This window comes from Phyllobates terribilis, unplaced genomic scaffold (genome assembly GCF_046119375.1).
Source record: "Phyllobates terribilis strain yellow unplaced genomic scaffold, ASM4611937v1 Scaffold_5__5_contigs__length_657084704, whole genome shotgun sequence".
NCBI lineage: Eukaryota > Metazoa > Chordata > Amphibia > Anura > Dendrobatidae > Phyllobates > Phyllobates terribilis.
In genome coordinates this window covers 568196751-568223682 of record NW_027362765.1, presented here as the reverse complement: position 1 = coordinate 568223682, position 26932 = coordinate 568196751, and the positions used below count along the sequence as shown (strand labels likewise).

Below are 26932 nucleotides of genomic sequence, written 5' to 3'. Positions count from 1 at the left end.
GTATAAATGAAAAGCCGCTTCTATGTCCGATTTTGCTAGGAAAGCTCTTCTACCCACTCGGCGTACCAGAAAAATTGCGCTATTGAAAGATGTATATTTTACTATGGACTTGTCTTTAGAAACATCATTGTTAACTGAAGATCCCGGTGGATAGGACAAACGTTGAATAAGGCTGTAGTATCGGCGTCTCTGCCCCCTGACAGGCAGAGACGCCGTCCCACTCACCGCCGCGCTCCCTGCCTGGCGTCCTCCTGCGCTCCTGCCTCTCTTGCTGCCGGCACGCGCAGCTCCCCGGGCACTGTGCTTAGGGCGTGGTCGGTCCCTCCCTCTTAAAGGGGCCGCACGCGCCATCCTAAAAAGTCCCCAGCCAATGGCCGGAGGACTTCCCCTATAAAAGGCACCTCCTCCAATATGGAGGTGCCCGTGCAAGGTTGTTGCTCTGTATGCTAAACTCTGCTTCAGCCCACAGGTCCTGCTGCCTGTCTGACTACCAGTCTAGTCCGTCTATCAGTCCAGTCTGCCAGCCTGATTACCAGTCCAGCCCGACAGTCTGCTTACAGCCCAGTCCGCAGTCTGTCTATGGGCTTGGCCAGTCCACTTATCCGGAGCCTTCACCTGCTACCTGTCTCCGCCTGACAAGGACACTCTCCAACCCGACGGTCTGCCTATGGTCAAACCCGCCAGTCTGTCTATGGGCTAGGCTAGCATGCCTACTTGGAGAACTTGCCTGTTACCTGGAGGCTCCTGCCTGCACCTGCCGTGTATACCTAACAGCCTACCTAGAGGCACCTGCCTGCACCTGCCGTGTATACCTGACAGCCTACCTAGAGGCTCCTGCCTGCACCTGCCGTGTATACCTGACAGCCTACCTAGAGGCTCCTGCCCGTCACTTGCCGTGACCACCTGACAGCCTACCTAGAGGCTCCTGCCTGTCACCCTGTCACTTGCCGTGACCACCTGACAGCCTACCCAGAGGTTCCTGCATGTCACTTGCCGTGACCACCAGACAGCCTACCTAGAGGCTTCTGCTAGTTACCTGCCGTGCCTGCCAGCCCATCTGCCCGGATCTCCCGTCAGCCTGCCTGCCGTGCTCATCTGCTGTACCGGTCAGTCTCTGCCTTCTGACCCTTGGGAGTCACCTGCTCTCATACAAGGTCGGTCCCCAGAGTAGCACCTGGTCCCTCTGCTCGGTCCTTCCCTGGTCACGGAGCCAACTGGGCCGCCGTACGGCTTTGGTCGGTCCGAGTTGATACCTTTTTGCGCCCCTCTGGTCCCTCCTTGCACCGCAGCACAGAGGTTCCACCACCCGGATCTGTAACAAAGGCGGAATTTGCCTGACTCCTTTTTTGCTATTAAACCTAACAATGAAAGTCTGAAAATATCAAAAGGTGGCAACTTGAAAGGAACCGCCATTCTTCCTAAGGCAACTTCTTTCATCAATTTATCCTTAACCTAAGTTGCATGATCGCGGACTGATTTCAAATTTGAAAAGGAAATGGAAGCAGATGAAAATTTAATAGGTATCCTAAAACCTTCACAAAACCCCTCCTGCAATGTCTATTCTTCCTTTTCCCAGAGGTTCTGCCCGACTTTTTACCAGCATGAACTGAGCCCTATTTACTGACAACGATAAACGATACTTCAGGTACCGACCAGTAAACATGCTATCCAAAATAATAGCTGTATGATCTGGGGGTATTCCTTCAAGTCCATCTGCCCCTGATCTATTCTGTGACTGCCCGTGTCTGTTTGTTAGCTCCACTTCCGTCTCTGCCCTGGTGCTTTAGCTAAGGAGCTAAAATCATCCTGCTTAGCCCTATACACCCCTTCCTGTGATCCCTTGCCTCTGTTGGCTCTATAACACCCCCCCCCCCCCCAATGAACTCTGTGTCTTCTGCACTCGAACTTCTGTGCTCTGAGCTGCTGTCTTTTCAAGGTGCCCATCCATTGCTCAGATGAGCCCACCGGAACTACACTTCTTCCGTGTTCCTGTTGTGTGCCAAGATGCGCACTATGATCCCTGCGCTGACTTCTGATGTCATCATCTTGCACCTGACGTCTGTCGGTCTAGGAAACTGGGCTGAGGCTCAGACACCATGGAGGTCTTGCTCGGTGACTCGGCCGGCCGCGAGGGGAGCAGCTCTGAATGGTACCTCCAGCTTCCTGCTGCGATCCGGTCAGGAACCTTTGGATCCAACTGATGCCCTCTTGGGCAACCCTCACTTGCACCTGCTCTTCCAGGCATCCATATCCTGTCACTGATGTCTGGTGCACCACGCTCCGGTTAAGATAGCCGAAAACTGGCCATAGGCACCTTTTTCACCCTAAAAAGTCACACCCCCAAAACTTGAGGCAGTCCCCTACATGTTCCCACATTTTTATTAACCCCTACCTCCTCCCTTACAGTCTTAGGACCTATTTAATTTTTTTTTTTTTATTTGTTTTATTGAAAACTGAAACACAGCAATTTTACATACATTTCCACAAGACATTTACATATGCTTAAAATCAGTATACATGTGTAGGTACAGATATATGAACTTCTTTCATACACAAAACATAGTGTAGTTATATTACAATAAAACATATGAAACTATATCTGCAGTGAGGTAACATAAATACATTTTTTATGCTCCATTACCAGTAGCATTACCAAAATGCAATTTCAGAAGCTGAAATACATAAAACATATAAACCTGCAATAACAACAAAAAACAAACAAAATAAAACTCTTTTTGCTGCCATCTATAAAGTACTCCTGTATGTCCTATCTGTTCCTAACGGCAGCTAATAATTCGTATAGTGTACCTCAATTGCAAAAGACCGTAGCCCCTGAAGAGTTCCTCTATTATGATACACTGTTTTCTCATATGTAATCATTGTGTTTACTGACTCAATCCATGACCTTAGTGTTGGAGGAGAATTCCCCATCCATCTCGTAGCTATCAATTTCCTGGCAAGAAATAACGTTTCCCTAAGAAAAATTCTAATGTGGTGGTTCCACTCTTCCTCCTCGAGTAACCCAAATAAACATAAAATCGGATTTAGGGGAATCGGAATAGAGATCAAATAAGACAGGAATGTGACTCTGCTTTGCCAAAAGGAGTTAATAATTGGACACAACCATATCATGTGCCAAAAATCTGTATATAGAGCATGACATCTTAAATATTCTGAAGAGGGCAGTCTACCCATACGGTGCAGTCTTAAAGAAGTTAGGTAAGCTTGGTGAATAACGTATAATTGAGTAATTTTATTGTTCACGGTTTGGGAAACATAGAGAGGGGATTCCAATATCTCCTCCCAGTCTTCGTCGCTGATAGTAGGAATCAGCAGCTCCCACTTGTCCTTCATCTTTAGAGAAGCAGAGCTCGTGCCCAGTGATAGCAAGTAAGTGTACAGGGCCGATATGAGACCTTGCGGTCCTTGTGATTTAAGGATACCTTTCAGCGGAAAGGTGGATATAATAAACAGAGCATCTTGTATATGCAATTGTGCTTGGAGAGCAGATCTCAATTGAAGATTGATGATAAAAATATATTCTGATCGTACAGGTCACCTAGTAAAAGGATTTTATGGGAAATCCAAAATTGGGAGGATGGATGAGTTACCAGAGGTGGAAAATAGGGATACCCCCACAGAGGCATGTCTGCCAGAATATGGGTGAAATTTGACATTTGTCTCTCCTGTCTCCACACCAGACGGGCCATCTTTTGCATAGACAACATTTTTGGAGTATCAGGTTTATTCATCTCTAAGAATCCTAGCAGACAGCCAGTATTAGCCGCTACTGCCAGGTGACTGAGTTTGGCAGTTGAGAGCCTGGCATCCAACTACTTATTGCCTTTAGTTGACCTGCTATGTAGTAGAGGAGAAAATCTGGTAGAGCTGTACCCCCTAGCTTTTTGAGTCTTTGAAGCGTGGTTAATTTCAGTTTAGGACACGACCTTCCCCACACAAATGAGGACATCAACGAGTTCAGTGTTGTAAAAAAGGATTTGGGAACTGGTACCGCACTATGCTGTAACATATAACTGAATTTTGCCAGCAGTATCATCTTAATTAGATTTATGCGGCCTGGCACTGATAGAGGCAGCTTCCCCCATAGATTAAATTAACGTTTAGCATAATCCAATAGAGGCAGAATATTAATAGGAAAATCCATTTTACTATCCCGGTTAATATTAATCCCTAAGTATTTAAAATGTGTAACCACAGGAAGATTTGACAAGGAATGAAGTTGGGTATGAGGCCCACTTGAGAGGGGCAACAGCGCTGACTTGTTCCAGTTTATTGTGACGGACCTATTCTTATACAATTCAGGGCTTGCAATGTGTGAAAGTGATGAACACAGTGGCATGTGTAAATAATGTAAGTATGGCTACACTGTGTATGAGAAAGAAGAACCATCCAATACAATTGTGGTGTAAAGATAGATATAAAATAATATCATTAACGGAGGAATCAATAAAGGAGAATCAATTTTAAATTTACTCACTGATGTGCCGGCTTAGTTTTTTACCCTTTTGTCTGATGTTCAAGCTTGCCAGTAGAGAAGCAGCACCCATCTAAATTAGCATTGGAGCAACTAAATCAATGTGGTGAGTCCAGCCTCTTTAGGAAAAGTAAAGATTGTTTTTTCAATGTCAAATGCAGCTATTAGCTGAAATCATCCACATCCCTGTGCTTGACCAAGCTAATAGCTATCTCAGCACTGACACTGTAATCGTATGGTGCTACACTGTAGCTGTGCTACCTCATTTACAGTTTTCGGAGGGTATTACACAAAGATGTCTGCAGAGTGTGTGTGAATGAGAAGACAATGACTGTACATGGCTATCCCACTAGCATCTAAGTTTTACAAGAAGACAGAACTCTTAAAAAATTATAAGCATACATGTAAAGTTTAGTGACCACAGTTACATAGAGAGTTTACACAGTATACACTGTGTTCCAAATTATTATGCAAATAATATTTTCTCAGATTTTCCTAAATTACCTATATGAATTGCAGTCATTGTAATTTTCCAGTCAAATAACTATTAGAGTTCAATTGAAAGGTTTTTGTACAAACTGCCTATGATAACAGTATATTTTTGAAAAAATAAAACACTCAAACTGCACTCAAAATGCATGTTCCAAATTATTATGCACAGCAGAGTTTTCAACCTTTTCATTTTAATAAAGAACAAAAAAATTGTCATTTTTGAAATTTTAAGCATTAGCAGGTTATTACAAACTGAAATCAAACAGTTTTCAACTCAAAACTTTATTCTAGGTGATGTTACATTTGCACATAGGACCCCTTGTTCGAAAGGAGCTTCTGAACTCTCTCGTCCATTGAATTTGTCAGGTTTTGGATGGTTTCTGCTTTAATTGTTTTGCATGAGGACAGAATACCCTCCCAGAGCTGTTGCTTAGATGTGAACTGCCTCCCGCTATCATAGACACTCCTTTTGATGATACTCCAGAGGTTCTCAATGGGGTTGAGGTCAGGGGAGCATGGGGGCCACACCATAAGTTTGTCCCCTTTTATGCCCATAGCAGCCAGAGATGCAAATGTGTTATGTGCAGCATGAGACGGGGCATTATCATGCATGAAATGATCTCGATGGTCCAGATGGATGGAGTGGAGGATGGCTGGTTGATGGACACCCCATGCAAACACGGCTACGGCGCTAACAAGGAGGAGGTGGAGTAATGTTTTGGGCTGGAATCATGGGGAGAGAGATTGTCGGCCCTTTTAGGATCCCTGAAGGTGTAAAGATGAACTCCATAATATATGTTGAGTTTCTCAAACAGCACTTCCTTCCATGGTTCAAGAAGAAGAACCGTGTATTGTGCAGCAAGATCATTTTCATGCATGATAATGCTCCGTCTCATGCTGCACATAACACATCTGCATCTCTGGCTAATATGGGCATAAAAGGGGAAAAACTTATGGTGTGGCACCCATGCTCCCCTGACCTCAACCCCATTGAGAACCTCTGGAGCATCATCAAAAGGAGTGTCTATGATGGCGGGAGGCAGTTCACATCTAAGCAACAGCTCTGGGAGGGTATTCTGTCCTCATGCAAAACAATTGAAGCAGAAACCTTCCAAAACCTGACACATTCAATGGACGAGAGAGTTCAGAAGCTCCTTTCGAACAAGCGGTCCTATGTGCAAATGTAACATCACCTAGAATAAAGTTTTGAGTTGAAAACTGTTTGATATCAGTTTGTAATAACCTGCTAATGCTTATAATTTCAAAAATGACCATTTTTTTGTTCTTTATTAAAATGAAAAGGTTGAAAACTCTGCTGTGCATAATAATTTGGAACATGCATTTTGAGTGCAGTTTGAGTTTTTTATTTTTTTAACAATATACTGTTATCATAGGCAGTTTGTACAAAAACCTTTCAATTGTACTCTAATAGTTATTTGACTGGAAGATTACAATGACTGCAATTCATATAGGTAATTTGGGAAAATCTGAGAAAATATTATTTGCATAATAATTTGGAACACAGTGTAAACATGGCCAACGAAATGCCACCTGGATGCCCTGTCCAAATGTGTTCTAATAGAATTATTCCTACCCACTGTTCATCTGTTATTTAGTTTGTGGCCAAATAATTTCAAGATAATTCGTCTAGATAATGTTATAAAGAAGAAGTAAACAAGTAAAGGGTATTTTAGCAACTCACTTAGGATAGCAGTCTCTTGGGCATCATACATCTCTGCAATTCCATAACTGGTCTTTTCTATTTGCTGACTAATCAACCAAACTGCATACATAAAATTCCAATCAATATGCAAATGATCACAAATGACCAAGAAGACGTGAAGCAAATATAAAACGTTACATGTATGCTGATCTTTTTTAGGAAATGGTGTTCTTTCGTGCGCAACCGAATTGTGACCTATGTGGATGTTTGCAAAACTGAGAAATACGTCATAAGGTCCCAGCAGCCATGTCCGCATGGAACACCTGATTGTCAGAAAACTATGTGAGTATGAAGAATATTGTTATTATGTTCTTCCATGTGTATAAAAAGAAAGCCAAAGTAAATTTTGTAGATAAAAATTTGATAGGGATATTTGATTTGATGATCTCCATTCACCGATTCACTGGTGTGCCCAGAGATTTTGTTGCTGTCCCACTGCCCCAATTTTATTAAGATATTGTACATTCCAGCAAAACAGAAAAGGGGGTATAATGTTAAACAACCACTTGATAGAAGTAGGTCAAAGCAAAAATAGTGGTTAAGGGGTTAAAACGTATCCTTTATTTACATATATGGGTAAAATAGATACTAAAAGGTCACATGGACCGTAAGTAAAGTAAGTGCCTGCCAATCGTAGAGAAAAAACTATCACGATTTATCTATTCTCACTCCAGACAGGGATAATGTGGCAAAGTACTTATGTACTGCCCACCTGCCCACCAGAAAAGATAATGGCAGAAGGTTATAGAGCCGTCCCTATGAGCATCATCACACATGAACCGTAACAGACAATCAGTGATTTACAATGAGGGTTCACACTTTACACATAACAATGGAATAGCCTCACCATCTACAATGTCAGTTCATGCTCCTGCTCGGGACAGTTCACTGTTCTGGGGCGTCAAAACATCATCAGCCACCAGCCACGTATGGAACTGTCCCGAGCAGGAGCATGAACTGACATTGTAGATGGTGAGGCTATTCCATTGTTATGTGTAAAGTGTGAACCCTCATTGTAAATCACTGATTGTCTGTTACGGTTCATGTGTGATGATGCTCGTAGGGACGGCTCTATAACCTTCTGCCATTATCTTTTCTGGTGGGCAGGTGGGCAGTACATAAGTACTTTGCCACATTATCCCTGTCTGGAGTGAGAATAGATAAATCGTGATAGTTTTTTCTCTACGATTGGCAGGCACTTACTTTACTTACGGTCCATGTGACCTTTTAGTATCTATTTTACCCATATATGTAAATAAAGGTTACGTTTTAACCCCTGAACCACTATTTTTGCTTTGACCTATTGTACATTCCAAAAGAAAATTGTTGCAGCAGGTGAATGCAGCTAGTGGAACCATTTCAAACACTAAGCATAGTTTGAATTCACGTTTTTTTTTTAAATAATTATTAATTGCCATTTTCAGATTCACTACCAGACATAATCTTATGGTTGGACTTCATTGCCCAGTACAGTACCTGCTCTGCTTTACAGTGGTTTTTACACAGGAGGTAGTCATAGAATAGATGGTTCAAATTTGTGCCCTAAGGATCTCAGTCATTGAGTGCATTAAAGGGAATCTATCAGATGGTTTTTGTTATGCAATCTGAGGACAGTATGAAGTTATGGCTGAGACATAGATTTCAGCAATGTGTCACTTATTAGGCTGTGTGCTGTTGTTTCCATACAGTGAAGGTTTTATCACAAGGAGGTTATCACTGCCTGGACTACTTGACACATGAGTCCTGGTCCAACCTCTACTCCTTCTGTGATAAGCAGCTCCCTGTCAGTAGACAATGTACATACAGAGCCTGGCGTGGGCTGGGTCAGCTTTCTGAGCTCTGCTTCATGCTGCATCTAAAAACGCTTATTGTGTCACAACTGCTGCACCCAGTAAGCTAAGTGATACATCGCTGGAGTAAGGAACTCTTTTCCTACATTAGGCTGCTATCAGATGAGATAACAAAAACCTCGTGACAGATTCCCTTTAAATAACCAAGCAGGCAATTATGAGTTAAAGGGGTATCCCCATCTCCAAGATCCTATCTCAATATGTAGTAGGTGTAATAATAATAATATTAGCAAATACCTCCAATTAGAAATGTAGTATAGTTTTCCGGTTTTTCGTTGTCTCTTTCCTCATGTGCAGGGCATTGCAGGACCTTAGGCATCCATGGTTACGGCCATCAGCAATGAGCTAACTCACTATATCAATGGTCGTAACCATGGATACCTAAGGTCCTGCAATGCCTGCACATGAGATAAGTGACACAGAGAATCAGAAAAACTATACTACATTTCTAATTGTAGATATTTGCTAATATTATTATTATTACACCTACTACGTATTGGTATAGGATCTTGGAGATGGGAATACCCATTTAAACAGTGTATGCTAGCAGGAGGGGGCAATAATGAATAACCCCATCATACACTAAGCCAGTATGATCAGCGTGGAAAGACTAATGGCTCATGTAAATACTCACTACTGCCAGCACTCCATTATGCTTAAAATATGCTATAGTAATTCTAATAATGTTATTATACTTTTTACTACTTATAAGAATACTACTACAAATATTTGAATTTTTTAGTTAAAAGAATTACATTATTATAAAAGTGTATTGTTATTATTTCTATCATTATATTATTATTATTATTATTATCATCAAATAAATATTGCATACAATATATTTGCCATGTTTCATTCTTTCCCTTCAGGTACCGGATAGCACAAAAGCCAATTTATGAACTTAAACGGAAATTTATAACCAGCTTAGAATGGAAATGTTGTCCTGGATATTCTGGCTCTACTTGTGAATATGCTGGTAAGATCTCCTTAGGCTGATGATGCTGGTCCCAGTAGTACACTATAAGGTTGAACTAACCACCAATGATCTCAAATTGTATCTACTTACACTATTAGGCCATGGCCCCACTATCAGTATTTGGTCAGTATTTTTTTTTCTCAGGAGTGACAGCCAAAACCAGATGAGGAACAATCAGAGGAAAGGTATAATAGAAACAAGTCACCAATTCTGCATTTATCACCCACTCCTGGTTTAGGCTCCCACTCCTGAGAAAAAATACTGACCAAATACTGATAGTGAGGCCTTGGTCTAACAGAAATAGTCCCATCTAATGTGATTACATCATTGTGCAATTAGAATAGCAGGTTAGTTCGCTTCTTCCCTGCCCATTATTTTAGAGGTCTGATACATCTAGCAAACTCTTTTTTTTACCCAATATCCTATACCACTGTTCCTGTTATAAAAGAAGGTCTATCAGCAAAGGCTTACATACAATAAAGATAATACATATGGCTGCTATGGGGCCCCTGTAGTTAGAGGGCTAAGGCCTTGCTGGGCAAGTCTTTCATATGGACATTTACAACCTGTGCAGGCATTTCTTCTTAAAGAATATACAGTGTTCAGAAAGAAGTATCAATGCATCCTGTCCAAAATGGTTAGCTGTGCGGTGGTGTCAACCAGTACTAGAAGTCAAGCTCCTTTTTAATCTATACAAGCAGTCCCTGAGATACGAACATCTGACATATGTATGGTGCACAAAAGTAGACTAATCTGATATGACACTTACTCCTGGTAACTGCTCTCCTGAAGAGATGTCCTCTGCAGCCATGTCCACAAGAACAATATCAGTCCCTCTGAGGTCTTTCTGCACTAATTTGCTTAGTGCAGAAAGACCTGAGAGGGACTGATATTGTACATGCGGATGCTGAGGACATCATTTTAGGAGAGGAGTTACCAGGAGTAAGTTCTTTATCAGTTTTCCCTGCCTTGGTGCACCGCTTTGGTGTCCATAACTGTTATACTGCCCTTTGCTGTGATCAGAGCAAAGACCAGTGTGGCAGTGATGGACACCGAGGCAGTGCACAGAGGCAAGAAACTCACGTCTAAGGAGATACAGTAACTCTGTCCCTGGAAACAATTTCACACCACAGCCCTGAACATGATGTCTCTGCTCTAATGAGTGAGGTCACTTCCAGGGTGTGAAATGATGTAGTGCCGCTCTGAATGCTGGGAGCTGGTGGCATCTTTCTCCAGATTGTGGTATTTCCATACCAATGTACGCAAATGTTTTCACCTAGCGATTTTTTTTATTAATTCTATTTAGAAAAGCTTTTAATTTTTTATGTGTAATATAGTAAAATAATAAAAAGGAGGGGTCATTTTTGGTGATAGGTACTCTTTAAGAACAAACCTACAGAACCTATTTTGTTCACAACTTAGGGACTACATGTCTGAATTACAACATTTTATAATATACACACAGTATATACCATTCAACATATTATACTATTACTATATAAATAGAAAAGTTTTAAAATGAAACACTGATATAAACTGGGATATGTATCATTCTACACTTAAGATATTTTTTTTTCATGATGGATAAGAGCTGTCCCATGGGGCCCATGGAAAAATAATTTCATAAAAACCATAGTGCTATCTAACCATCATTGTAATAGTGACTTTACATTTACAGATCCTAATGCTATTCAGGTTCCTTTGGACCACATATCCAGTTCTGAGAAAACTGAAGAATCTCCACATAGCGCAGGTAAGGTTTTAAAGTATGTTGCATAAGTAATATAAAAGAAGCAAATGTAAAATAATGTGGTATAATATTTGTGAAACTCGTTTCAATCCTAATTTAAAGCAAAATTAAAAGAGCATATATCTAAAACCACAATCACAGTTTCAATCAAAATTATTAAACCCTTATTGCCCATAAAGATTATTACTAGTGTTGAGCGAGCACTAAAATGCTCGGGTGCTCGAAGCTCGGGCCGAGCTCACCGTGATACTCGGGTGCTCGACCCGAGCAACGAGCCCAATTTTAGTTTATTGGAGACCCGAGCATTTTTGCGGTGGCACCCACGGCAGTCTTTTAAAAGCCTAACAAGTGCCCAAAACGATAGTGACAGTGCTCAAATGACATGGGGACAGCATGGGGATCGCCCCAGGAAGCATTTCTGACCCCCAGGTCACTGCTGTCAACAACGTGGTCAGAGGTATTAAGCCACTTTTACAGGCTCACAATAAAACGAAAGTGAAACTTTTTTCCTGTGAAATATGTTAAGGAACATCCTTTCCAGGGAAAAGACTTGTGTATAAGTTAAAATAAATGACCAAAAGCAAAAATACTCCTCCACACTTTCGGCTATGTTCACAAGTAGCATTTTTTATGCGTTTTTGCACTTTTGTATTGCTTTCAACTATGACAAATGCATTCACCGGGAAATGTCATTTTAACATTTTACAACCTTATCTGGCCATGTGCTGTGTGACACATGCATAAAGTGCTGAAAAGACATGGGAACAGCATGGGGAAGACCCCTGGAAGCATCTCTGACTCCCAGGTCACTGTCTAAAAGTGTGCCCATCATAAGTGATCCTTGCCGCATCAGAAGATGCAGACTTGCAACTATCCCCATGCAAGTTCTAGTCCCAGGGCAGTGTTCAATTGTACCTCCCCCATTCCTTGCAATACAAGCGCAAGTATGCAGCCTGCCACCCACCCACCCCCAGGCTGCAATACCATACTGCTTGCTTGCTTGAACTTGAAATTGGGCCTTTTAGGCATGTGGAGGCGGAATCTGGCCACCACGTCATGGCTGTGTTGGCGGCCTGGAATCCATACTCAATCCCCAGCCGCCCGGCGGCCGGGTGTCCATACTCAGTCCCCAGCCGCCCCGCGGCCGAGTGTCCACACGGTCCCCAGCCGCCTGGGGGCAGTCGGGTGTCCATAAACGGTCCCCAGCCGCCCCCATTTCTCCTTGGAACATCCCCCCACACACTTTTCTTAGCCCGGCCTGCTTTAGGCAGCATTGGACGAGCCCACCAGAGAACCAGACTCCTCCGGTGGGCCCTGACTTCTCCATCGGTGGAGTTGAGAGTGCCAAGGTGAGGAACATGATGATGATGACAGAAGTTAGCATCTGCTATGTTTTCTTTTAATGCAAGTGTAAGTGTGCAGCCTGCCACCCACCCACCCCCAGACTACAATTCCATACTGCTAGCTTGCACTTGAAATGGGGCCTTTTAGTTTAGAGAAGGCCGAAGCTGGCCACTACCTCATGGCTGCTTCGGCAGCGAGGTATCCATACTCAGTCCCCAGCCGCCGCTATTTGTCCTGGTGTGCCTTATACATAAGATTAAGCGCGTATACCAAAACATTACCTGTGCCCTCCCCAGTGCATTTAGTGGGAAGGAGAGCGTATTCCGCTGTAGTGTGTGCATGCCAAACCCCTGTTCATGGTACATGCGAAGATGCCTCCCACCTTGCACCTGTCATTGCAGACTTGCAACTATCCCCATTCAAGTCCTTGTCCCAGGGCAGTGCTCAATTGTACCTCTCCCATTCCTTGCAATGCAAGCGCAAGTATGCAGCCTGCCACCCACCCACCACCAGGCTGCAATACCATACTGCTTGCTTGCTTGCACTTTAAATTGGGCCTTTTAGGCATGTGGAGGCGGAATCTGGCCACCACGCCATGGCTGTGTCGGCGGCCTGGTATCCATACTCAGTCCCCAGCCGCCTGGTGGCCGGGTGTCCCCGCTTGCTCCCCAGCCTCCAGGGGGTGGCCGGGTGTCCATACTCGGTCCCCAGCTACCCCTATTTGTACCGGTAACCTTTCCCACACTTTTCTTAGCCTGGCCTGCTTTAGGGCAGCATTGGCCGAGCCCACCGGACTGTCAGACTCCTCCAGTGGGCCCTGGCTTCTCCATCAGGGGAGTTGAGAGTGCCAAGGTGAGGAGCATGATGAGGATGATAGAAGTTAGCATCTGCTTTGTTTTGTTGTAATGCAAGCGCATGTATGTAGTAGCGGCTAGGCCTGAGGAGGTCAGCGTTTTGGCGCATATCCTACCTCCTCCGAGGATTGCTGGATGTTTTCCTGCTACTATCCAAGTTCTATGACTCCCGTTAAAACAAAGCTTCAGGTGATAAATGATGGATGAGGTAGTGGCAAAGGAGAAAGAGCAGGAGGAACAGGGACCATTCACATCAATATCAGGCCAGTCAACCAGATATGTCTTGTAGGATATGTTTCTGTAACAAAAGGAGCGGTTCGGCTACACAGTTATAGGGCATACAGTGAGTGCAATGCCTACCAAAAATTTCGAGGCACTCCAATGCCCCTTAGAAATGACATGGAGGTCAGAGGGCGTTAACTAAACCTTTTTTTCCATTTATAGCAACTGGGTCTCCTGTGCACTGTTGGCCTAAGCAGTGAATGGAAGGCTTTCCAAAAATTATGAGGTACTGCAATGCCCCTTACAAGAGCCATGTGTGGCACCCCAGGGGTCTGGTCACCACAGTAATAGAGATTACGTCGGAGAGCAAGTGGGAGGTTTCCTGGTCAGGATCCCTTAAACATTCAACATCCTCCTGCCCCAGTCCTGGGAGGGGAGAATTCTGCCCTTATAAACTGGATCTGGGGTGGGGTTGAGTGAGTCAGAGAACAGAGAACAGTCAGAGTCAGAGTGAGAGCAAGGGAAAGTAACAGCAAGGAGCTCTGTAGGAGCTAGGAGCTAAAGACGAGGGGCTGGAAGCTGAGCAGAGCTCGCCCTGGCAGAAGACAATAGGAACCGGACACAGGAGTCCGAAGCTGTGAGGACTTATATATCCAGCAGCAGAAACCAGCCGGCAGGGGATTTCAGGTCCTCTGGCCATAGAAGCCCGGAGGCTCAGTCACAAGCAAGGGACCAGCACCGCCGTCATGGAGCAGAGGCTAACAGAAGGCCCCAAGTCACCAGCCATACGGGTGAGCACTACACGGTACACTCAGGGACGTGGGCTACTTCTACCCGCTTACAGCAAGGTAGCCAGGAAGAGTGCAGACAGACGGGGAGGCCTACAACTCCACCTGGCCAGGGGAACTCCTGCTTGCTCACAGACTGACCAGGCCTCTTATGCTAGCCAGTACTCCCGGGAGGGTCTACCTTATAATCATCAGTAAAGACCCTGAACTGCACTGCAAAGACTCTGAGTCATTCCTGCTGCGCTCGTGCACCATCACCCCCACCATCCACACTCACTGCCCTGAGGCTATACTCCTCCCGAGGGGAGTTATCCCATTTTATGCTGCGCACACACCAGCCTCAGCGGTCTGCCTCGCAGCGGTGGTACTCCCTGACCGCAATCCACGGGTGGCGCAGTCAGACAATTAACCTCAAAACCTAAGAAAGATTGCCACTGGTTTGACCAGCCTGAGCCACGGGACCGGGTCACCGCCACGGAGACTACAGACCCCAGAGACCCGGCACCGGGTATCCCACACACGTGTACACACGGCCCAGGGGGCGCGTCACATGCAGTACAGCATATTACAAACATAAGTCCCATTATTGGGGAGTGGGTGTCCCATAGTATTTGCTTATGCCTTGCAAGCAAAAGCTGCCAAAAATTAGGACGGAGCAACTTGCAATGCCCTTTACAAGAGCCATGCAGTACAGCATATTACAAACATAAGTCCCATTATTGGGGAGTGGGTCTCCCATAATATTTGCTTATGCTTTCCCAGCAAAAGCTGCCAAAAATTAGGACGGAGCAACTTGCAATGCCCCTTACAAGAGCCATGCAGTACCGCATATTACAAACATAAGTCCCATTATTGGGGAGTGGGTCTCCCATAGTATTTGCTTATGCTTTCCCAGCAAAAGCTGCCAAAAATTAGGACGGAGCAACTTGCAATGCCCCTTACAAGAGCCATGCAGTACAGCATATTACAAACATAAGTCCCATTATTGGGGAGTGGGTCTCCCATAGTATTTGCTTAAGCTTTCCCAGCAAAAGCTGCCAAAAATTAGGACGGAGGAACTTGCAATGCTGGCACCCTGGTGGTATAGTGGTGGAGGAGGCTGAGGATAAGGAGAAGAAGATTAAACAGCCGAAACGAGGAAGCGTATACCCATGTGTGGGTGTGAAGCGGTGCATGTGAATACACCTCCCGAAATAACACAGTGGATTTGACTTTATGTTACTCTGCTGTCATTTGGTGGTGATGAGAAGTCTGGCCCAATCCAGCCCTTGTTCATTTTGATAAGGGTCAGCTTGTCAGCATTGTCAGTTGACAGGCGAGTGCACTTATCAGTTATAATTCCCCCAGCGGCACTAAAAACACGCTCCGATAACACGCTAGCGGCAGGGCAGGCCAGGACCTCCAAGGCGTACAGAGCGAGTTCATTCCAAGTGTCCAGCTTGGATACCCAATAATTAAAAGGCACAGAGGAATCACGGAGGACGCTGGTACGATCGGCAAGGTACTCCCTCACCATCTTTTGAAACTTTCCACTCCTTGTGAGAGTACCCCGCGCCTCAGGGCCTGTAAGCTGGGCGGGTGTCAGAAAACTGTCCCAGAACATTGACAGTGTTCCCCTGCCTCTGCTGGATTGGAGTTGCATCTCTCTCGCCTGTACGCCTTGGTTGGGCAACGAACTGTGACCTCTGCCGCTAGCGTGTTCAGATGGGAATTTTTTTAAGAGTTCTGCAGCAAGGGCCTTCTGGTATTGCCCCATTTTTGTAGACCTCTCCACCTCAGGAATAAGAGAGTGAAAGTTCTCCTTGTAGCGGGGGTCTACAAGTGTCACCAACCAGTAATGCCTGTCACGCAACATTTTGACAACGCGAGGGTCACGGTTAAGGCAGCGTAACATAAAGTCAGCCATGCGTGCCAGACTGGTAACGGGCAAGATTTCCGTGTCCTCACCAAGATGACGACTGACCATGCTCTCCTCCTCCTCCTCCTCTTCCTCCTCCCCCCTGTCCTCAGGCCACCCACGCTGAACCGACGGTATGACACTTGTACAGGTACTACCGTCTACAACGCATGTTAGCAGCTCCTGTTCTTCCTCCTCCACCTCCTCCTCCTCTCTCTCATTGTCCCCCAATGCACGTTGGGATGAGATGAGGCTGGGCTGTGTGTAATTGCCCGCTATGGCTTCTTGATCCATCTCATCATACTCTGGCTGCAATGCCTCCTCTTTAATTCTCTGCAGAGAGCGTTGCAAAAGACAGACAAGTGGGATGCTGACACTAATGATGGCGTCATCGCCACTCACCATCTTGGTGGCCTCCTCAAAGTTTGTCAGGATGGTACATATGTCAGACATCCAGGTCCACTCCTGAGGTCTTATGTGTGGAGTCTGACCTGAATATCGATGGCCTTGTTGCAGCTGGTACTCCAAACTGCTCTCTTCTGCTCACAAATCCTTTGCAACATGTGGAGGGTAGAGTTCCAACGTGTGGGGACATCACACACCAGTCGGTGTGCCGGAAGCTGCAAACGCTGCTGCAACACAGCAAGGGCGGCGGAAGCTGTAGCCGACTTGCGAAAATGAGCTGACAGGCGGCGTACTTTCACGAGCAGATCTGGCAACTCGGGGTACGATTTAAGAAACCGCTGAACCACGAGGTTAAGCACATGAGCCAGGCATGGTACGTGTGTGATCTCACCTCGCCTCAGAGCCGCCACCAGGTTACGGCCATTGTCACACACGACCATGCCGGGATGTAGGTTCAGCGGTCTCAGCCACAGCTCTGCCTGCTCTTTCACAGCTGTCCACAACTCACAAGCAGTGTGAGGTTTATCACCTAAGCTTATGAGTTTCATCACAGCCTGTTGCCGCTTGGCTGAGGCAGTACTGCAATGCTTCCAGCTTGTAACTGATGTGGTGATATCTGAGATGGAGGCTGAACATGAGGAGGAGGATGCGCAGGAGCTGTACACTGTGGGTGCAACTCTGACTGACATAGGGCCCTCAATCCTCGGTGTGGGGAGGATGTGTTCCGTCCCAAAGTCCGACTGGGTCCCGGCTTCCACTATGTTTAACCAGTGTGCCATCAGAGAGATGTACCGTCCCTGGCCACAAGCACTTGTCCACGTGTCCGTTGTCAGGTGGACTCTCCCAGTAACTGCGTTGTTGAGGGCACGGCAGATGCTTTGGGACACGTGCTTGTGTAGTGCGGGGATGGCACACCGGGCAAAATAGTGTCGGCTGGGGACCGAGTACCGAGGGACGGCCACCGCCATAAGATTGCGGAAGGATTCCGTCTCCACCAGCCTAAAAGGCAGCATTTCCAATGCAAGCAGTCATGAAATGTGCGAATTTAGGACTGTGGCCTGTGGGGCGCTAGCTGCGAATTTCCGCTTTCGTTCAAAGGTCTGGGATATGGACAAGTGAACGCTGCGGTGGGACGTGGACGTGGACGTTGATGCTGTTTCTTGAGAAACTGCCATAACAAGTGAAGACTGAGAGGAGGGGGCATCTTTACATGCAGTATGGACAGGGGATTGCCTTGCACACACAACAGGGGGTTCTATTGCATGCACAACAATGGAAGAAGCAGTTGTGATACCCGCTGACACTGGTCGTGGACCCTGGGTTTCACCCCACAAAGTCGGGTGCTTTGCTGCCATGTGCCTGATCATGCTGGTGGTGGTCAGGCTGGTAGTTTTGTCACCCCTGCTGATGCTGGCATGGCAGGTGGAACATATGGCCTTTTTGGGGTTATCAGCAGAGTCTTTAAAAAAATTCCAGACTCTGGAAGACCTACCGCTTGTACTGGCAACGTCCCTCGTGCTGGTGTTACGGGGAACGGTTGCCTGCCTTCTGTCTGTGGCCACCACACTGCTTCTTCCTGCCTGTTGGGGTACTCTGCCTCCCTCCCCCTGTGTGCTGCTGGCCTCACTCTGCATGACCTCCTTCCACGTTGGGTCAGTTACTAGATCATCCACCACCTCCTCCTCTTCCACTTGCGCACCACGATCCTCCTCCTCACTTCCTGGCAATTGTGTCTCGTCATCGTCCACCTCTTGTGACAGATTGCCAACGTCGACTTCCTGTGGCCGTGGCTGTTCAAATATTTGGGCATCGCAACATGGGATCTCCTCTTCCACCACTTCAAGCGTATCAGGCGAGGGGCCCAAATATGGAAATGGACCAGTGAACAGCTCTTCAGAGTGTCCAAGTGTGGGATCACTTGCTGTCTGACGACACTCGGCATGGTGGGAGGAAGGAGCATCAGGGTGAGGAGGAGTATGCAGTCGAGACTAACGGCTACTAAGAGTTGACTGTGTGGAAGACAGACCGGAGGTGGTGGTGCCCAGGTAACTGGAAGTATTGTCTGCTATCCAATTAATAACCTGTTCACACTGATCAGTTCTCAATACTGGTGTTGTTCTGTGCTTCCCTAGTAATTCGGTCGAGAAGATGTGGCTGTTGGTTGTGGCACATTTTCACCTTGGCCATGGCCCCGTCCTCTGCACGAACCATCACCAGAACGTCCACTTCCACGTCCCTTGCCACGCGCCTTGCCCATTGTAAATGAAGTAAAATAGCTTACACTTGCACTATCAATGGAAAAAGGGTAATAAAGAGTAGATTAGAACCGTGGAAGAGGAAAACCACAGTTATTGTTTACTGGGGTATACCACACTTTTTTAAATAGAGATATTTGCGGCTGAACAGTGAGCGACACACTCAAACTGTTTTTTTTAGATACAAATGGCCCAAAAGTGGATAATACAGAGGTTTGTACCGTGGAACTGCAAAACCACACTTGTATTTCTCGGGCCTACACCAGACTATTTTCAACAGATATATTTGTGTCTGAAAAATCAGGGAGACACTATTTTTTTTTTTTTACAGCAAAAAATGCAAAAAGCAGGTTAATAGAGATTTTTTACCGTGGAACAGCAAAAGCACACTTCTGTCTCTCTGGCCTACACCAGAATATTTTCAACAGATATATTTGTGTCTGAAAAATCAGGGAGACACTATTATTATTTTTATACAGCAAAAAATGCCAAAAACAGGATAATAGAGATGTTTTACCATGGAACATCAAAACCACAGTAATAATTTACTGGTGTATACCAGGCTTTTTAAAATATATATATATTTGCGGCTGAACAGTGAGCGACACACTCAAACTGTTTTTTTTAGATACAAATGGCCCAAAAGTGGATAATACAGAGGTTTGTACCGTGGAACTGCAAAACCACACTTGTATTTCTCGGGCATACACCAGACTATTTTCAACAGATATATTTGTGTCTGAAAAATCAGGGAGACACTATTTTTTTTTTTTACAGCAAAAAATGCAAAAAGCAGGATAATAGAGATTTTTTACCGTGGAACAGCAAAAGCACACTTCTGTCTCTCTGGCCTACACCAGACTATTTTCAACAGATATATTTGTGTCTGAAAACTCAGGGAGACACTATTATTATTTTTATACAGCAAAAAATGCCAAAAACAGGATAATAGAGATGTTTTACCGTGGAACATCAAAACCACAGTAATAATTTACTGGTGTATACCAGGCTTTTTAAAATATATATATATTTGCGGCTGAGAAGTGAGCGACACACTCAAACTGTTTTTTTTAGATACAAATGGCCCAAAAGTGGATAATACAGAGGTTTGTACCGTGGAACTACAAAACCACACTTGTATTTCTCGGGCCTACACCAGACTATTTTCAACAGATATATTTGTGTCTGAAAAATCAGGGAGACACTATTTATTTATTTTTTTACAGCAAAAAATGCAAAAAGCAGGATAATAGAGATTTTTTACCGTGGAACAGCAAAAGCACACTTCTGTCTCTCTGGCCTACACCAGACTATTTTCAACAGATATATTTGTGTCTGAAAAATCAGGGAGACACTATTATTATTTTTATACAGCAAAAAATGCCAAAAACAGGATAATAGAGATGTTTTACCGTGGAACATCAAAACCACAGTAATAATTTACTGGTGTATACCAGGCTTTTTAAAATATATATATATTTGCGGCTGAACAGTGAGCGACACACTCAAACTGTTTTTTTTAGATACAAATGGCCCATAGAACTGCAAAACCACACTTCTATTTCTCTGGCCTACACCAGACTATTTTCAACAGATATATTTGTGTCTGAAAAATCAGAGGCACACTTTTTTTTGGGGGGGAGGGGGGACACCAAAAGGTTAATAAGATGGGTATTTGTACATTGTGAAGGAGGAAAAAAAAAAGAGGATTTAGATTAAAAAAAAGGATTTTTCCTGGCCCCCGGGACCTGGAGCTAAGTCCAGCAATTTCAGCAACAGGAGCAGCACACAGAACTATAATGCAGCGTTTGCTGGTATAACCACTGCGTCTTCTATACAGCCTGCCTGCCTGCCTGCCTGATATACCTGGGATGGATATTAGTCCTGAGAAGGACTGTTTGTTTGATCTGGCAGCCTTTACAGACCCTACACTAACTATTTTGCAGGGTATATCTCTCCCTAAATCAGCAGCGCTGTCCCTACACTGTCTGATCCGGAGCGACTGTGTCCAAGATGGTGGCGCCCGGTTTTAAATACTCGAGGTGACGCTGTGCGGCCAGCCAATCACTGTAATGCCCACAAACAACATGGCTGCGGCATTACAGTGACTGGCTGGCAATCCCTGCATGTTCATTGGCTCTGTAAAGAGCGCCAAACATGCAGGGCGGAGACCCGAGCTCCCGCCCGAGTAACCCGGAAATGCTCGGTGCTCGCCGAACATCCCGAGTAGCGTGATGCTCGGGCGAGTACCGAGCAGTGTCGAGCATGTTCGCTCAACACTATTTATTACCAAAATGTACAAACTTTCTACTGTTTGCAAAAAATCAATCAAAGATAAATAATATAATAGCTTAACACAACTAATATAACAAGTGGTTTGTACAAATTCAACACCAAATGCCACATTTACTGACTACTGCAGTCTCAGAATTATTCAGCCCCTTTATGACAAGCTTTTTTAGCAATTAATAGAACACCCTTTAACTTTTATGACCTGCTGCAAATTTGATGCTTAACTAGACTGCAAATTCTGGCATCATTCCTGAGGAATCTTAGCCCATTCCTCATGTGCAATGGCCTCCAATTCACTTATGTTCTTGGGCTTCCATTCTACAATTGTCTTCTTTAAATACCACCAAAATATTTTATGAGGTTCAAGTCTGGGGACTGTGGAAGCCACTCCAGAATCTTCCAGGACTTCTTCTGAAACCAAACCTTGGTGGACTTTGAAGTATGCTAGGGATCATAACCCAGTTGGAAAGTCCAGTGTCGACCAAGCTTCAACATCCACACAGAAGGACATGATGTTTTCTCCTAGGATTTCCTGATACTTGATTGAATCCATTTTGTCCATCACATGCTGCAGGCTTATAATGCTAAATCAAGCAAAGCAGCATCAGAGCATCTTTAAAGAGTGAAGAGGAGGACGATCCAGCTTCTGAGTCTAGGTCAAATAATTTCTTTATTATAAACAATACAATGTGTAAGACATTACATATCCCAAGTACCTAAGACAAGGAGGGGTATGGGGAAACCATCGCAGCAACAAAACGCATTTTGAACGCACACTGCGTTCCTCAATATTGCAACTTGGGATTTGCTGTGTCTTCCACATTTTAATGCTTATAATAAAGAAATGACTTTACCTGAACTCAGAAGCTGGATCTTCCTACTCTTCATTCCTACAAGACGCTGTGCATCAGCCTGATCACAAGCTTCCTTGCTGGATGAATCTTCTGTGGGGTGAGCTGGTTGATTTTGTCTTCTTAATCATTAAAGAGTACCTATCATCAGTCTCAGGCTGTCCTTTTAATGACCCAGGCGCACAATGCTCAGTAGAAATTAATAGCCTGTATTCATAGTGGAATACACGCTCATACATTTTCCATTGAAATTAGGGGTCTTAAGAGTTAAGGTGTCTCCTTGTGAAGAGCGTCAACTCAGCGTGAGAAGACTTATAAGGCATGAAATGCTCCTTTGTGATTTTAAATAATTTTAAATAAGGCACGTGGCCAGTTCAGAGAGAGAGAGGATTTGAACTCTAGACCAACCCAATGGAAGTAGCAATCCTAAAAGTTTAAAGGAAATTGACAGCGGATACATGCTGCCTGATCTACAGGCAGGATGGATCAGACATTGGCTTCATTATTACAACCATATATATTTAACTCTGAAATGCTGCACAGGGAGGTTCCTGTCAGTCATTGGCTGCACACAGTGAGACCACCTGTCTGACTAGTCTGCCGTACGGCTCTGTGGCTTTTAAACAGTTTTTCTTTAAAATGCTGCAACATTTGAGAGTTAAACATACAGTATTTGGCTGAAATCATGCAGCCACTGTCTGATACATGCTGCCCATGGATCGAGCAGCATGTATCAGCTGTCAGGTTCTCTTTAATATCAAACCTTTAAAGGGCCTTGCCATATGACCTAGGATAAGAAGACAAACCAGAAACTTCAGTTGCAGACAAATGTTTTGGGGTGTTTGCACCTGACCAGTGCAAAGTAGTATAGAAGTGGTTTGGCTGTATGAGAGGCCCTTGACATGGAGTCTAATGTGAAGAGTACCAAGTTTGCATAATGAGAATTAAAGGACATGCAAGGCTCCTCTGGGAAGTTATATACACTGACGAGCAAAATGGTAACAATGTTTTGAACTTTTTACTTCCAGGCTCCATATCTCACCATCCACTGCTGCTTCAAACTTGAGACTACCATCATTTTATAGACAATCATCTTGGCTATCTCATACATAAATTTTACTTACAGCTATTTAGCATATGATTAGTTTTGCAGATAGCCATAAAGTCAAAAGATCAAAACATTCTTACCCTTTTGCTTGTCACTGTATGTGAATAGCCTCTTCAGAGAGAAAGAGGACTGTAACTCTGGTGCCAGCTTTAGGAAGTGGCAATTCTAAAAGTCAATATTGACCCTTTAATTCCCTAAATTTCCAGAGGAGCGATGCATGGCCTTGAGGTCTCTTTACTCTGACTTTGCATTGTCCACAAGGAAAAACATTTCCTATTAGACCAAAAGCCTCCAGACCAGACCAGTTCTTTCCTGCTTTGCACTGATAAGTGGTAAACACCCTGAAACACGTATCTGCAACTGGGGCAGGGCAGGCGTCAGCACCCGGCGCACCCGGGCAAGTGCCGGGGCCCTGAGCAGGCGGGGGGGCCCACTCGCCGTCGGGCACCCCGCTGCACTATGGGACCCATGAGCGGTGTAGTGCCAGCGTCAGCGCCCGCTCCCCCCCCCGCTTGCTCAGAGCTCCGGCAGCCGGCACTATACTTACCTCTCTTCGTGCCTCCGCAGCAGCTCCGGTCTCTTCTGCGTCCTCTGACCTTGACTCAGGTCAGAGGGTGCGGTGACGTCTTTCCACCGCGCTCTCTCCTGAGCCGTCACAGCGCAGGGGGGAGGTGACATCCTGCATGGGCATTAAAAGGGGAAGAAGTGACATCCTGCATGGGGCATTATATGGGGAGGAAGCGACATCCTGCATGGGGCATTATAAGGTGGGGGGGTGACATCCTGCATGGGGCATTATAAGGGGGGGTGACATCCAGCATGGGGAATTATAAGGGGGGTTGACATAATGCATGGGACATTATAAGGGGGGGGTGACATAATGCATGGGGCATTATAAGGGGGGGTGACATCCTGCATGGGGCATTATAAGGGGGGGTGACATCCTGCATGGGACATTATAGGGGGGGTGACATAATGCATGGGGCATTATAAGGTGGGTGACAATGCATGGGGCATTATAAGGGGGGTGACATAATGCATGGGGCATTACAAGGGGGGGTGACATCCTGCATGGGGCATTATAAGGGGGGGCGACGTGATGCATGGGGCATTATAAGGGGGGTGACATCCTGCTTGGGGCATGATATGGGGGGAAAAGCCTGCATGGGGCATTATAAGGGGGAAACAGCCTGCGTGGGGCATTATGTGGGGGGAACAGCCTGCATGGAGCATTATGTGGGGGCACAGCCTGCATGGAGCATTATAAGGGGACCAGTATCCTGTATGGAGCGTTATATGGGGGCCAGTATTCTGTATAGAGCGTTATATGGGGGCCAGTATCCTGTATGGAGCATTTTATGGGGTCCAGTATTCTGTATGGAGCTATTCGCCGGTTTCTGAGCTATTGTGGAATTTACAATAGATATCTGTCATGTAATGTAAGAAGTGAAATCTTTGGCATTGTACTATATATATATTTCTCTGTAGTATCTGTGCATCATGAATAGTGTTGAGCCACCCCCGTAGTGTTCGAGTTCGGTTCGGTTCGTCGAACACCCGTGTGTTCGCCGAACTGTTCGTCGAACTGTTCGTCGAACACCGTTAAAACCAATGGCAGGCAAACAAAAACACATAGAAACACATAGAAAACACCTTCAAAGGTGTCCAAAAGCTGACAAACTGCTCAGAAGACATAACTAACACATGGAAAAGTGACAAGTACATATAGTCATGCGAAAAGAAAAGAGGTGGAGGAGTAAAAGGAGGGGGAGACACAGATATAGGCATGTCATGCCCTTCTAAAATCCAAAAAGTGAGAAGCCGACACGGCCAGTCCGCTCCTGCCCGTGCCACCTCCGTGTCGCCGGGTTTGTGCCAGAGCCGCGGTGAACCCTGATGGCCAGCCCCCCTCTCCCAATACTGGTGCCTGTCCGCTGGTGGGTCGAGCGAGCCCCCCTGTGGTGGAGGCAGCTCTAAGCTTTTTAATTTAAATTGTCTCTCTAATTTGAATGAGTACACTTTAAATCCATTTACAAGGATCTATTGGAGGGCAAGTCTCATGCCAGCAGCCGCGTAATTCCAGCTCCAGTAGCGTCCACTAAGGCTGCTGCAGTTAAAAAGCTTTTATAAGGATCGAGCTCGGCTGTCCACCGCAAGGCATCCTACTGCCAGTCCCAGCCCCTATGCCTTGGGGTGCCTCCTGATGCTCTTCACTAAGTATCCCATGGTCCCGAAGCATTTCCTTTGAAAAAATTAAGTGACTAAACTACAGGTGGTGTAGCTTGCTTAACAGCCGGGATAATCCGCTGACTAGCAGACACTGCTACTAGGCACAAAGTATTTCCTGGGCTAGATGCAGTTAAAAATTTGTAATTAGATACTCTAGTTGGATGCTGAGAAAGCATTCCATAGAGTCTCCTGGCACGCCATATATAATTCTCTTAAAAAGCTTGGGGTAGGGGTCTAGGGGACCCTTTTATAGCCAAAATCACGGCCCTGTATCGCAATACGTCACCTAGGCTGAAGATAAATGGAACTGTAGCACCCTGAGGGCTCGGTTGCTACAGACGTATTGCACCTCACCCAGAGGTGTGATATCTCACTCTCAGGTAAGGATGGAGTGTGGATCAGGACCCGACACCTGCATGCATTACACCACATTGCCGTGGGGCAGGGCGACCAATATGCCCCTGAGATGGGCACGACAGTCCCTGTCCCTGGCTGGAGTGGGGGGAGGGAACACTGAGGAAGGGGAACCCGGTAGTGCAGGAGCAGGGAGGAAGCAGTTCCTGGGTGCATTGAGAAGGGAGTATAAAAGGTGGGCACCATCTTAGTTCAGTGCAGAGAAGTCTGAGCAGAAGTGGCAGGGAGCAGGGGCTCTGCATGAGCTCTGCTCCGGAGGCAGGCCTAGTAACAGAGGCCCAGGCCTGGAAGAGGGAGAAGGAAGGAAGAGGAGCGGAGAAGGCTCCAGGAACGAGGAATGAAGGGATCCCAGGGGTGCGGACGGGCGAGTCGCCACCGCACGCCCGAATTCACCTGCGTGGAGGGGTCAGGCCAAAGGGGGAGACCGGTCCCCGAACTAGTGGAGGCAGGAAACGACCCTCAGCTAGAAACCGGAGGCTCTGACATTTTATGTGGCGCAGCCCCTCGCTACACCCGCTAGGAAGGCACCACATAGGGTCAGGGAAACTGGCGCCAAGTTTACCAAGAGGAGGCCCGAGGCAGCCGGACAGAAGTGTTGGTAAGAAAGACCAGACAAAGGACACACAAAGGGGGTCCTGTGAAGTGCTCCAAAGTTATCTGGGAGTTGTCTGAGCCCCTCACCTGGTGAGCACAGTACGACGTGGGCAGCCGTTACCTGCAGACGTGGTCTGGATAATAAGAACTGTGAGTAAAGGCCCTGAACTGCATCACTGACTCCGTGTCGTTACTGCTGCTGCCCTGCACCATCACCCCCATCCTCCGCATACACTGCCCTGAGGCTATACTCCTCCCGTGGGGAGTTATGCTACGCTCTGCTGCACCCACAACACCAGCCTCAGCGGTCTGCCCTGTAGCGGCGGTTCACTCTGACCGAAATCCACGGGTGGCGTAGTCGTACATTTAAACATCAAAACCACATGAATAGTT

General features: G+C 45.7%; 1 protein-coding gene across 1 annotated transcript in view; it reads left to right on the top strand.

The window, feature by feature from the left end:
- MMRN2 (multimerin 2) overlaps nt 1-26932 on the top strand; it is a 73235-nt gene that overhangs the window by 27693 nt on the left and 18610 nt on the right. The window contains exons 2-4 of the mRNA XM_073685892.1: nt 6870-6992; nt 9430-9536; nt 11215-11289. Coding sequence (XP_073541993.1) covers nt 6870-6992; nt 9430-9536; nt 11215-11289 — 305 coding nt within the window. The remainder of the gene's footprint in view (nt 1-6869; nt 6993-9429; nt 9537-11214; nt 11290-26932) is intronic.